General features: G+C 41.4%; 1 protein-coding gene and 1 long non-coding RNA gene across 2 annotated transcripts in view; one reads left to right on the forward strand and one right to left on the reverse strand.

Annotated features, from left to right (window-relative positions):
- The window catches only part of SDC2 (syndecan 2), a 102,385-nt gene extending 101,769 nt beyond the window's left edge, over positions 1-616 (reverse strand). The window contains exon 1 of the mRNA XM_082722858.1: positions 19-616. Coding sequence (XP_082578984.1) covers positions 19-78 — 60 coding nt within the window. The 5' untranslated portion in view covers positions 79-616. The remainder of the gene's footprint in view (positions 1-18) is intronic.
- Positions 1-14,316, forward strand: part of LOC309860595 — a 961,417-nt gene that overhangs the window by 94,226 nt on the left and 852,875 nt on the right. The window lies entirely within an intron of this gene.

The following is a 14,316-nucleotide window of genomic DNA, read 5'->3' on the forward strand; positions in this document are numbered from 1 at the left end:
CTCTCCGAGTCCACTCACCGACTCCGCCGACACGCAGGCCACCAAGCCCAAGGTGAGCAGGATCCAAGCGCGCCGCATATTCTCCGGAGACCGGCTGCTCCCAGCCGCCGCTGGCAACGAGGGCGAAACGAAGCCTACTGCCTAGCGCCCGGCGCAGCCGGTGCGAAGAGATCCGGACCGGAGCAGCCGCAACGACCGCGGCTGGGGCTCCGGCACTGGGGCTCCCGGCTCGGGGGCGCTCGCTGGCTCCTCCTGCGCCTGCTCCCGCCGCCCGCGGCTGCGCCCCGGGAATGCGGCGCCTTCTCACTTGTTGGTTTCTGCACTCCCGAAGCCGAGTTGGTGCTCCGGGGAGGCTGCTCTCTCGAGCTCTTCTTGCTCTGCGGCTGTTTTACTCCTCCGCGGACTCCTTCCCAGTGTCGCGGTTCCGTTGCTGGTTTTGAGGAATAAATCAGATGGCTTGGAATGTAGCTGCAGCTGAAGTTTGGGGGCAGAGCGGCGAAAGCGCGCGACTCGCGCGGCTGGAGCTCCCGGAGTATCTGGAGGGAAGCGCGTCCGAGCCGGGCTAGTGGCTCAGCGGCTCTGCCCCTCCTCCTCTCCGCCACGGCCTCCCTCCCCCGATCCTCCTCCCCCGATCCTCCCCCCAACTCCTCTTCTCCTCCCGCTCCCTCCCTCCCTCCCTTGCCTGCTTCTCCCAGCTCCTCCGGGCGTCTGGGGGAGAGGAGGCGGCAGTGTGACTCCCAGCTAAACCCGGGATAAATTCCTACAGGATTACGCCCCGATTGGCAGCTTCGGGAACCAGTGGGCGCCGGTGGCTCCGCTCTGTGGCCGCTCAGGATCAGCTCGTCCACAGTCAGAGCTCCAGCGCTCCGAAGCTCCTTCATTTTTCTCCCTCCCTCTCCCCTTTTCCTCTCCACGCTCTTTCCTTCTCGATTTTGTCTCTCCGTTCTCACTTTTCTGTTGAGAGATCGGTGAAACAACGAGACACACATAATTTAGCTTTTCTGCCCGTGAGAATGAGACCAGTAGAAAGAAACTGCTTTGAGAGTTGGAAAAAACACACACACAAACTTTACAGATGCCTTCACGCATTATGCACTGGTCATAAATCGCAACTTCATGAAAATTGTGTTTTAAAAGAGAAGAAAATGAATGCAATAAACGTGCAGTGAGTATTTCCCACCCTCCCTAAAACCCCCTTCAAAACATAAATAAATAAAAAAGAGAGAAGGAAGACCCCTAAAAACCTAAAATGCAACGCTTTCAAAGCTCATAATTTCAGTAAGGACTTAAATACCATTTCTATCTCATACACAGTTTAGGCCCCTAAATCATTTTCTAGGCTCCATTTCAGCATAGGGGTGTTAAAGTTCGGAAGCTACAAATAGGGTGGTTTGATGAGAAATTGAGACTCTGAATAATAGCACATATAAGAGAACTTCAAAGAAAAGAAAGTAATTTCTAGTTTGAAGAAAATAAGGTGCATGTGTTTCCTGCATAGAAGTAATTGATCAGAAATATTTTATGATGGAAACTTTTTTTCCAGTTCCGTGTCTATGATATGTATGCTACAGAACATGGCAAATACCTATTCCCTTCCAGTTTCTAACACTATTTTTTCTCTCTGATTTATGGAGTAAATGATTTGTGGAACTATTCTGCTTCTAGAATGCCTACTCCAGGAGACCAGGAACCTTTCTGTCTTTTTCACCACTGTATTCTCATTCCTGGTACATGAGGACACACAATAAATGTTTATTAAATAAATTTTGATTTAAAACTTAGTCTGTACTGCATACAAGTTGTAAAGCTTTAAAATGCACAGATGCAGATATATAGATACCAGGCCATTGTAATTTTTGAATTTAGACTAAAATACAGTCATACTCTGAGAATTACAGTGTCTTAGTAAGTTTTCACTGCAATAAATCTCAAAGAAAGAAATTTAGGGACCTGGAAAGTTACAGCACAAAGTCAGAGGTATCCAGCTTTTTGGTGTTGGGTGCTACCCACCAAGCTCTCCAGGGGCAAATCTAAGGCATTGACAGGCCAAGAGGTAATGTGGAGAAATAGAAAAGTGGGCAAAGGAGGAAAAAAGGGAAGGAAGGAAGAGAGGAAGGGAGAAAGGGAGGGAGAGAGGGAGGAAGGAAGAAAGGAAAAATCAGGAGAACTGGAAGTTGTTTCATCAAACGCTTCTAATTCCACAGAAACTGAGCTGGCAACAGTGGGTCAATGTGGGTCTATCTTCGTTTTTGGAAGGATCAACTACAGCCATGTTTTTAAGATAGGTTCTCTGCACCTTGAAGAATTTCATGAGATTGGGGAGAGAGGGTCTTCTAAAAGGAGTTTTCAAAGGAAAATGAGTAATGTGAGAGAAATGCAAAGAGCCATAAAATGTTGCTTCTACCTTCAACAGAGATCTCGTCTGCTTCTCCGGCTTTGGGAAAGGCTGCACCTTCCTTCTCCCCAACAGTTACAAGCATCAAATAAATCAGAACTCCAGTGAGGGGGGGAAATGCACTCATTTGCTGCCTTTCTAAGTTATTGCTGTTTATCGAGGCATCTACTTAAACAGAAGCATGGTGGCTGCTCCCCGATTCAGCCTGGGGAGACAGCAATAAAAATAAGTAAGCACATGCACCTGTTCAAGGAACACATACGTCCTTGCACCTGAAGATGTCCCCCAAGCTCTTGGTGTTTTCAAGACTCCCAGTGACTTGTGTTTTATAAATGACTAATGCAGCATTGAGAGTATGTGTAATAAGCTGATGCTACTGTTGTGAAAGTCACACAGTATCAGGTATTTGAAAACAAATAAATATTCAGATCTTGTGTTCAAATGCATAACAGGTACGACCAGAAGGATAACCCGGAGATATAAAAGACACTAAAGAGTAAAAGTACCCATGCAAGAGCTGGGTACAAAAAAGTGGCCTATGCTGAGTGGGGGTGGTGGTAGGGGCCAAGGGATGTTCCATGGTGCTAGGAACATGCCTCAACTTGGAAATGACAAAGGTCTGTGTCTTAGTCTGTTTGGGCTGCTATAAGAAAAATATCATAGAATGGATTATAAACAACAAAAGTTTATTTCTCACAGTTCTGGATGCTGAGAAGTCCAAGATCAAGGGGCTGGTGAATTCTGTGAGAGCAGGCTTCCTGCTTCATAGATGGTTCTCTTTTTGCCCAGTCCTGACATGGTAAGGGAGTTCTCTGGAGCCCCGTGGATAAGAGCACTAGTGCGATCCATGAGGGCTGCACTCTGATAACCTAACCCTGTCCCAAAGGCCCCACCACTGAATACCATCACCTTGGAGATGAGGATTTCAACCTATGAAAGGGGGGGTGGATGGGGAGGGAGATGCAGGGGCACAAACATTCAGTCTGCAGCAGCCTGTGTGTGTCTTTCGCTAACTGCAACTTTTTTTAACTGAATAAAATTCCGTGGAACTTGGTGGCATATACTTAATACATGAAAGGTGGTAAGTGATTAAAGCCAAAGGCTCCCCCTTAATGTATGTTTTCAGGTCCTCCATTTGAGGGCTGTGCTTTAAGGGGCACAGTAAGTAAACTAGCAAAATCAATCACTCCTCAAATAGCTCACTGATTGCTAAAGGAATAAACAACCTACCTCAGGAGCCCAGGAGGAAAATACAGAAGACAAACAGAATATAGAGACAGAGATGCAGACATGTAAATAAAAGGGGAGAGAGGGTGAATTAGAAGGAACAGAACACATGAGAAAATAGAAATGAAAGATACTAGAGACACATTTTTCAGCCAAGCTGACGCACTGGACCCTGTCATTAGGGTACCTAGTGATATCACATTATTACCATGGACAAGCAGGTGCTGTGGCCCAAGGTGAGCTGTCACAGTAGGAAACTGCAAAGGGACAAAGATGCCACTTTGTTGTTTTTGGTTGTTCTCCACTTGCCAGTCCCTGGACTGTTACCAGGGGCTCAAGCTAGAAATCTGTTTAGTAGAATCAGCCCTGACTAAATTCACTTGAAAGATGATAAAACCTGAGAATAAGAGGAAATCCTGCCGGCCAACTCTCAATTACCCATGCTAATAATGGCAAGTGAGCTGAGGCCATGACACAAATCTACAGGCCATCCAAAATAATCTATTCTTAGCCTCAGTATTTTCACTGTTCTCTTCATTCACCTCCATCATTCCTTTGCCAGAGAAGCTGGCTAACTTTTAAATTAAGAGTCATCTTCAAATTGTAAGGCTGTGACTCAGGTCCATCTCAAATTTCATCCTAAAGTCAGAAATGGAAATTTTAAAGAAAACATTATGTATCGACTACTTCATTTAGGGGCATCGAACATTTACCTAAGAGTCATACTTGGATCCATGAACTTAGCAAGGCTCCACAAAGGTATCTTCAGGTCACTTACATTGTATTTGTATATATCCATTTGAACTGGAAAATATAATCCTGAATGATTTTATGTAAAATAGTACTGCTCCTGTTACGGTTATCTGCAGGCTGTGACTTTGATGGCAGCTGGCTCTAATCCCACTCACTGTTCTCAGACATTTATTCTCTCCAAGGGCCTGAAGGACAGCCTTACATGCTGTATACTAAATGGTCCCACACCCTCTTGATCACAGTTATGTAGACCAGGGCTGGGTGTGGGGAGAGGCAATTTGTTAGTGGCCACTGGCCAATTAGATCCACCCTTCGGGTCATTTCAGCCAAGGAGCTCAGAGTTGAGCTCAACTGTACATTGACCTGGGAGTCATCCAGAACTGCCAGGGAGTCATCGTGTGATGAAACAGAATAGACTGTTTGGTGTGCAGGGGAAAGAATAAAGCAGGTAAACAGAAAGAAGTAGAAATAGAGGACACGTGATTCCAGAATAATGTAGATTCCTGACTTTTTTTTTTTTTCCTGTTCCTTTTCTTCTAGCTCTTTTGAGACCCAAATCAAAACTGTTCCTTTAGGATCTGTGAGATATTTTACTGTCTTTAAGGTAGTTTTTTTTTTTTTTTTTCTTTAGGTGGTATAAGAGGGCTTCTGTTCCTGGTCAACAAATGATCCCAAAGACAGAGATGAGAACGAATCAGAGTTTTGACTATCTTCACTCTGAAGAGAATGAAATCCTCACCATTTGGTGATGGATAAGGTATAAGTAGGTAGAGAACAGTCTTAATGAAGACAAACTACTATAAAGATTATTTTAAAAAATTATTTAGATTTGTGAGGGGAAAAAAACACGTTAAGAAGAACATGGTTTAACTATTGAATTACCTTAGGGGAAATGCTTTCTTTGTTCAGGAGAGCTAGGTATCTTAAAAACCTCTAAAAGCAGAATAGAATACATTGATATTTCTCTGACTAGAATAGTATTAATGCTGGAATCGTGACAGATTAATGCAGGAAGTTATTTCATTGAATATTTTTCTAAAATATCTAGAAAGCAAAGTGCACAATGTCCAGATGTGAAAATGTTACCAAATTCTTTCAGGTAGTGAAATGTGAACAGGTAAGACGGTCATGCCGGTCATGCCTGGACGAGCTGTGAAGTAATCCAGCACATGAAGGAGACATAATATATCCTCTTACACCTGCTATTCCGCACACTGCCCTGGATAACAGCACAGGCTTTGCTGACAGGCAGACCCGGGCTTGAGTCCCAGTTCTACCTCTCACTGTATTCTAAGAGGCCTTGACCCCTGAGCAGGGCACTGAATCTAAGCCTCAGCTTCCTAGCCTGTAGATTGGACATAACAGGGTGAATGTGTGGAGTTTTATGAACTACATAGGCAAACTGTTTAGTGAGTTACTTTAGTGAACGCAATATCAATGCTAGTTATCTCAATAAATGCCACTTGTTATAAATCCCAGTTGTCCTGAGTAGTATTTCCTCTGCCTGGAATGACCTGTCCACCCTGCTCTCTGCCCCTTCAGTGTCAGTTTAGAAGTGTCCTCACTTGGGGCGCCTGGGTGGCTCAGTGGTTAAGCCGCTGCCTTCGGCTCAGGTCATGATCTCAGGGTCCTGGGATCGAGTCCCGCATCGGGCTCTCTGCTCGGCGGGGGGCCTGCTTCCTCCTCTCTCTCTCTGCCTGCCTCTCTACCTACTTGTGATTTCTCTCTGTCAAATAAATAAATAAAAAATCTTTAAAAAAAAAAAAAAAAGAAGTGTCCTCACTAGCAAATATTTGGTTGCCTACTGTGAGTCACCCACCGCCTTCAGGTCGCCTTCCTGGAGGCTCTTAGACTGAATAACACACACCTTTAAGAAATCAGTTCTTGGGATGCCTGGGTGGTTCAGTTGGTTAAGCAGCTGCCTTCGGCTCAGGTCATGATCCCAGCGTCCTGGGATCGAGTCCCACATCAGGCTCCTTGCTCGGCGGGGAGCCTGCTTCTCCCTCTGCCTCTGCCCGACATTCTGTCTGCCTGTGCTTGCTCTCTCCCCTCTCTCTCTCTGATAAATAAATAAAATCTTTAAAAAAAAAGAAAGAAAGAAATCAGTTCTCACCTATTAATTATAATCTAGGATAGGATATTTGAGTATTGGTAAAACTTACTGGTAGAAACATGTTCTGTTGTAGCTAAAAGTATGAACAACAACAACAACAACAAAACTGAATAGCATTAAGAGGACATAGGCAACCAAAGCACCCAGCATTCTCTCTTTAAAAAACCATGTGCACCGTACCAAGTTTAAACCCAAAGAAAAACCGAGTATAAAATTCCAACATGGTAAATTCTGAAATAAAAGCGAAGAGAATTGGATTGTGAAAACAAGGAACCATCCTTTTGAATTCATATGGAAATTAAAAAAAAAAAAAAAAACGCTTCTGGAAAGGAAAACAAAAAAGCAAAAACAACAAAAAAAACACAACTGTCTATCATGGAGTTAGAACTCCAAATACCTACTGTTGCTCTTCTTAGAGCTAATAGTAATGCCAGGACAAAGGACGGGAGGTTCTCTGCAGAATTCACCCCAGTGCTACAGCCCCGCAAGTAGTTCTTGTTTTCCCCTCCTCTACTCCACACAGGCACCCTTGACCTTTGTGAATGAAGCCTCCCCTTTCCCTCCCTTCTCACCTAACCCAAATGGGCACACTCACACCCACGACCCACCCAGGACGGGTTTTCGTTTGTTTCCTTCTTACGTGTTTTACCGTGAAACACTTTCTTCGTCTTGTAGAAATTCCTCAGAGTCACTTGACGGAACTTCTATTCATTTTTTTAATGGCCGCATATTTCCCTTTGGTGTGGGTATTTCGTACTCCATCCAGCTGTTTCCCTGTAAAAGACATTCTTTCTGCTTCCAGTTGTTTCCTACAAACAGCCTTACAGGAAATACCTTTTATGTATTTCCTTAATGAATGGGTGATTTTTTCTTTCTCTGGGCTAGATTCCCAAGACTAGGGTTGCGGAGTTGGAGAGTATAAATGTGTTTAATTTCATGAGATGTTGTTTGACAGTTTTACAACAACACAGAAAGTTCTCACACGCCCACCAGTGCGGTTTGAGAGTATCTTTTTCTTTTTTCCAGCCTCAGCCAGCAATCAGTGTTAGTTTTCTTTTGGGCCAGTTTGAGGAGTATAAAGTGACAGCTCATTGCCCGTACTATGGGCATTTTCCTGCCTGCTAGTGCTTTCGCGCATCTTTTCATGTGTCCGTTACATTTGTAGTTGGTCTTCTGTGAACTGTCTGTTCACATCCTCTCATTTTTCTACAAGACAACATGCCTCTTTTCTTGTAAGAGCTCTTGTATGATTGCTATTAATATCTCCATCTACAACTACAGTATTAATCCATCTTACATGTATTCGTATGCATGGGGCCACCTACTTCCAAATGTGTATTCTCTCTATTGATCTGTGTGTCTATTCTCATGTCACGCCATATTCATTTGATTACCTTGACGATGTAGGACCTTCTGGTGTTTCCAATATCCTCATTCTTCCTTACCACACGCTGCTTGCTTTTTCTTTTCTTTTTCAGGTTTTTTTTGGGTATGTTGGGGTACCTGCTTATCCATATTAATTTTAGGATATTTTAGACAAGATAAACCATTTTAGAATTCCAGCTGAAATTCAGCTGGGCTTGGAGCACCTGGGTGGCTCAGTTGGTTACGCATCTGCCTCTGGATCAGGTAATGAGTCCAGTTTCCTGGGATCTAGCCCTGCATGGGGCTCCCTGCTCAGTGGGGAGTCTGCTTCTCCCCCTGCTTGTGCTCTTTCTCTGTTGCTCTCTCTCTTGTTTGCTCACTCTCTCTCTCAAATAAATAAATAAAATCTGTAAAAAAAATTCAACTAGGCTTATATTTTGGTTTTGGAACAATTTACATTTTTCATGATATTAAGGCCTCTCAAGCCAGAAAGTGTTGTCTTCAACTTTGTTCAGATCTTTAACTATTAGTTAATAAGGTTTTACAGTTTCTTATAGATCCTGTGAATTTCTTTTTATATACATTCCCATCATTTATATACACTTTGTCACTATTATAAGTAGGATTTCCCCTGTTTTCATTTAGGAACTTTTGGCTAGAGGAAAACTTTTATCTTTCAATATTTACTCCTTATGCTACCATCTTAAAAATTCTTTAATTAAGCTAGTACATTTTTTTTCCTGGAGTCTCTTGGCTTTCTAGGTGTACAATAATATCATCAGCAAAAAGTGTGGTTTTAATACCTCCTCCAAGGCCTATGCCACTTATTTAACAACAGAAGGGCTATAAACAGTAATGGTGATAACAATGTATTCTGCTCTAGCTTCTGATTTTAATGAAAACAACTTAGGGTCCTGTGTTTTATCATTTAGAATGATGGCTGCAGTTGGTTTGGGGGTAATCTCCAGTAGATCAAAAAGTTTTGTTACTTATTGTGCATTTTTATTAGAAATGGTTTTTGAATTTTATCAAAGCCTTTCTAAGATTTATTAAGATGATTCTATGGGTTTTATCCCCTAGTTGGCTGATGTACTAGATTGTGTTGATGTTCCATGAGGGTGGTTTTCTAATAGTGAGTCACTTCCATGTTCCTTTAGTAACACTTGCTTGATCTTAGGGTACCTGTTCTTAAGAAGTTGATAATATTTGCTAGTATTTTGCTTAGAATTTTGTGCATCTTATTTGAAAGCTCTATAATTTTTTCACCACATTTTTTTTACTTGATCAGGCAATGGCATTAAAGTTGGGCTGATGACATAAAACGAATTGGTAGCTTTCTGTGTTTCCTTTCTGGCCTGGACTGGTTGGAACAGCATTAAAAGAATCCATTCTGTAGAGATTGGATAGTCCATTCTGGAAACGCACTCAATCTTGGTACCTATTTATGTAGTAGCTCTCTTACCACCATTTCTTTTGCCATTATTAGGTCTATTTAAGCTTACTATGTCTTCTTGAGTCAAATCGTCATTTGTATCTCACCAGAACGTCATTATTATCCTTGAGGTTTTAAAATTTGTTGCTATATATTTGCTTCTAAAGAGCTAAGCCTTCTCTTATGACTCTTAAAGTTTCTCCTACGTTCTTCTCTCATTCCTTACCTTGTCTCTGACAGTTCTTTCTCATCTGGCTCTGGAGATTTATCTCTTTTGCTATTCTTCTTCTTCTTCTTCTTTAATTTGACAGAGAGAGACAGTGAGAGAGGGACTACAAGCAGGGGGAGTAGGAGAGGAAGAAGCAGACTCCCCACTGAGCAGAGAACCCTATGTGGGGCCTGAGCCAAAGACAGACACTTAACCACTGAGCCACCCAGGTGCCCCTATTATTCATCTTCTTTAGGTTAACTTTTACATTTACTTATCTTTACTCTTTTTTGTGCTCTGTAAGTTCATTTTCTTATTCCTTTCTTTTGTTCTTAAAAATTGATCTCTTTCTATTTCTAAATGGATTTTAAGTTCTTTTATTTATTTATTTTTTTAATAATAAAAGCACTCAAGGCTATGCATTTTTCCCTTAGGTAATTTGTTCTTTCAGTTTAAGAGCTTTTAAGACTTTTCCAGTTATCCTTAGAATTGAGGGGTTTTACCAGGATATACTTACAACCTTGTGATTTCTTACCAATGTACCTTTCAGTTTTCAGATTCTGGTCTTTCTGCTCAAGTCAAAGTTTCCTAGTCTGTTTCTTTAATTGCAGGTTTTTTGTTTTGTTTTGTTAGCTTTATTATTTAATGTTCCTCACTTTTTTTTTTCTTTCTGGAACTCCTATTATCTACCTGTTACTCTTGTTACTTACTTGTTAAATATCCTACATATATTCTCCAAATCTCTTATCTCTTCTGACATCATTTCCATTCTTCTCACGTTTTTGCTTGCTCATGTTCATGAATTTCCAGACCACTAATTCAGGTCTTAACAGCAGCAAGCGTTTCTCCTTTAACTTACCTTCTGAATTTTTTATTGGGAAATCTTATGTTTTATTATCAATTAATGTTATTTATTTGCAAATGCAACCGTGTTCTTTAAGTGTAATTTATAAAAACTAATGTTTCCATCTGTTTCCTCTAGCAGTTTTATTTCCTTAGGTATATGATCTAATAGTTTTTCCTCTCTCGGGCTGCTGGATGCCTACTTCTTCAGTTATATTGCATTGTTGGCTGGTTTGGTCTCCTATCTCACTGATCAGAGTGTCCTTGTGATGGAGATCCACTGGTTGGAAGAAGGCAAGGGGATTTTGCTCAAGCGTCCGCACAGATAAGCAGGCATGCTGTCATTTCTCTTGCTTACCTGCCAGAGCACCTGGAGGAAGTCTCTCTCTTCCCTGGTTCTCAGCCTTCAGGGCAGGGAAGATATAGCCCTCCCTGGCCTTTGCAGAAAGGATCAGAAAAAGTTAGCAATGGACATACAGCAGACAGTGTCTTCTGCCTTACAGACATTCTGTGGCCCATTGTTCTTTTGGATTCTCCGTGGGGAATTAGGGTACAAATGGGAGTGTGTGTTAAGGTCTGGCACTTTCAAGCTATTTTTCATGTTTTTCTAAATGGAGATAAACTACTGAAATTAAGGCAGAATGGCTGGACGGAGCTGTGGCATTGGACCAACAGATCCTGCTTTGAAGCCCATTTAAGTGAGAACAGAAAAGGTTTAAAGAGAAAGAGTTATTTGCAAGGCGAACTTTTCAGGGTAAACGTTATACAAACTAACGAACGTCTGTGTCACAGACTAGAAATTGTGGTACTAGAAGTTTCCGTCATTTGTTCAAATTGATCCAACTGGTGAGTTTTAGAGCCAGGATTCCCAGCCCAATGTGTCTGGAAGTTTTAAAAGCCTTCTGGAATCTCTTCCATAAATTTGAGCCATTAATTACCTGTGAGCTCTTTAAAGATTTAAGCAAAATTCATAAATATTTCACTGAGGGAGTTTCCAGTTTTGTTTTTAATGTGTTTTTAGTTTCCATAGATGTAGGTTTTTAATCTATCTTTTTATAATCAAGTGCCAATGACTCGTGTTGTCATCAGAAAACATAATTTGGATATTTTTTCTGTCACTAGTGTGTGTCTCAGGTCAAAGAGGACCTCAAGGTAAACTCAGAACCTCCTTGTTGCAATTTTAGTATATGTGCTGCCAAAGCGAGCACTAGAACCTCCTTGTTGTATAATGTTTATTTCCTTCTTGTACATATCCATCCATGGGGGCTCTCCTGGAATATCAGGAGCAGATGGACTTATATTCTTCAGGAAGAGGGATAAAGGACATTTGAAGACTCTATAGAAAAACAATGACCACGGATTTAGGAGCTATCCAATGAGGAGAGGCTAAATGAAATAGTAGTGTTCAGACAAGATAAAGGATAGCAGGACAGTGACTGATGTTTATATAGTCATGAAAGTAATCTTGGAGAGAGGTCAGACTTGTACACGAAATTCTGGATTTGGAGCCAAAGGGCATGACTTAGCTCTTGGAGGAAATAGTTTTAGGACAAATAAGAGAGAACTAATCATGAACTCTTAGAAACTTCTTTTTGTTTTTTCTATATTTTATTATAAAAAAATTCTAAACATGCATAAAAGTAAAAAGAATTACATTCTGGAGCTCTTTTTCCCAAATATGGCTTAGAATGAAAATATAAACAGATTCAAGAAGCATTTTCATAATACACAAGTGATGACTGGACACTGGACTTTTAAGGGCCCTTAATAAGGATTTTGGGAGGGCGCCTGGGTGGCTCAGTTGGTTGGACGACTGCCTTCGGCTCAGGTCATGATCCTGGAGTCCCGGGATCGAGTCCCGCATCGGGCTCCCAGCTCCATGGGGAGTCTGCTTCTCCTTCTGACCTTCTCCTCGCTCATGCTCTCTCTCTCACTGTCTCTCTCTCTCAAATAAATAAATAAAATCTTTAAAAAAAAATAAGGATTTTGGGGATTCAAGTTTTGAGATGAATATTTTAGAAGATGTGGATGATAAGAAACCTTGCGGATAGGGTGCCTAAGTGGACATGAGAAGGGAAGCACTGGGAGTGGGGTGGTAGAGGGGGGGCGCAAATGTCCCAGAGAAATGTTCTGACACGTGAGAGAGGAAAATACTTGTAGCCGTTGGGGATGTGACAGCCTTGCAAAAACATGAGAAATTGGATCTCTGAACTGTGAATGTTAGTCATAATTCAATTTGCTTTGCAGCACCATAAAAAATTCAAAGTTTTTATTAAAACAAAATGAAAGCTTATAAAAATCAAGTAATGTCACTTCTTCTTCTGGCCAGACTAGAGTGATTGTTACTGAGTTTGCCCACCTATCATAAACAACTATCAAATTGGACAAAATATATGAGGTAACTGGCTGTTTTAAAAGTATTGCATAACAGGCAGTGCAGGATTGTGAGTCTTGGGAGAAAGGAAGCAAACAAAGGGACACTCATGGCTACCCTAACTTTTTGTGCATGTGTGTGGGGTGTGTGTGTTTGGGGGGGGGGGAATTTCTGAACCATGACTCAGGGAGGGAAAGCCCAAAGAGCAGTCTTGCTTCGTTGAGGAGATGAGATGAGAGATGGGACTGCAGAATGCTGAAATGTGTGAGAAGGGTACCGGAAAGGTTTTAGCTAGATAGAGGGTGAACTCTGAAGTCTGTGTGGATCCTTGGAGAAGGCTAGAAGCCTAATGGAAGACAGCTACCGTGAGTCTAAAAGCAGAATAAAGATACTAGATATCCTACAGTGCTGGTAGATGTTGGAGTCCTGGTCCAGCTAGAGTAGAAATGTCATTGCATTCAGTTAAAATCAGAGAAAGATCACATCTTCAGAGTAAGTTCTAGCCATTCCCTAGGACTAAGGATAAAATCAAAATAGAATCACTTTAATGGAGCATAAAATCAAGCCTGACAGGGAAACAAAGATCTAGCAATATTGTAACTGCCTGCCAGAATAAAGTTCAACACCCTTTGTTATTGTTCTTTTTCTTTCTTTCTCTCTTTCCTCCCTCCTCTCCTTCTTTCTTCCTTCCTCTTTCCCTTCCTTTCTTTCTTTCAAGTGGACTCTAGTGTGAAGCCCAATGCAAGGCCAAACTCATGACCCAGAGATCAAGACCAAAGCTGAGATCAAGAGTTGGACACTCAAAGGACCAAGCCACCCAAGTGCCCCAGTTCAGCACCCTTTGAAGGAAGGCACAATAATCCAACCTCCCTATGACATATCACCCATAGTATCCAGAATGCCATCTATAATTACTAGACATGCAAAGAAATAGGAAAATGTGACCAATGATTAAGAAGAAAAAAAAAAGTAGTCAGTAAAAATAGACTTTGAGGTGACCAAGATGTTAGATTTAGCCAATAAGGATTTTAAAATAGCAATTACACATATTTCAAGGACTGGAATAGAAACATGGACATAAAGAACAAAGAGTAAGGAATATATGCACATAAATGGAAATAATAAGAAAGAGTCATGAAAATCTTAGAACTGAAAAGTAAAACATCAAGGAAAAAAAATCAAAATGACCAGAGCCTCGTAACTTGTGGGACAATATCAAGTGGTCTAACATACAGTTATTAGTGCCCTAAAAGAGAAGAAGAAGAGACTGGTTGGGAGAGGAAGTGATGGGGAGAGAGAGAGAAAGAGAAACTGAGAGAGAGAAGCGAGGGGTGTAGAAAATAATATTTGAAAATATTGGTTGAAATTTCCCCAAATTTGGATACAAGAAACTCAACAAATAGTATGTGGGATGAATATAAAGAAAAACCACACCTAGACAAATTATGACCAAGTGGAAGGAAAACAAAGATAAAGAGAAAATCTTTAAAAAGTCAAAAATAAAAGACACATTAGACACAGAGAACTAATTATAGGAATGTCAGATGACTTCTTTTCTGCAACTTTGGTGGCTAGAAGACAGTGGGAGATTATGTGCTAGAGGGGA

This window comes from Mustela nivalis (genome assembly GCF_964662115.1).
Source record: "Mustela nivalis genome assembly, chromosome: 2".
NCBI lineage: Eukaryota > Metazoa > Chordata > Mammalia > Carnivora > Mustelidae > Mustela > Mustela nivalis.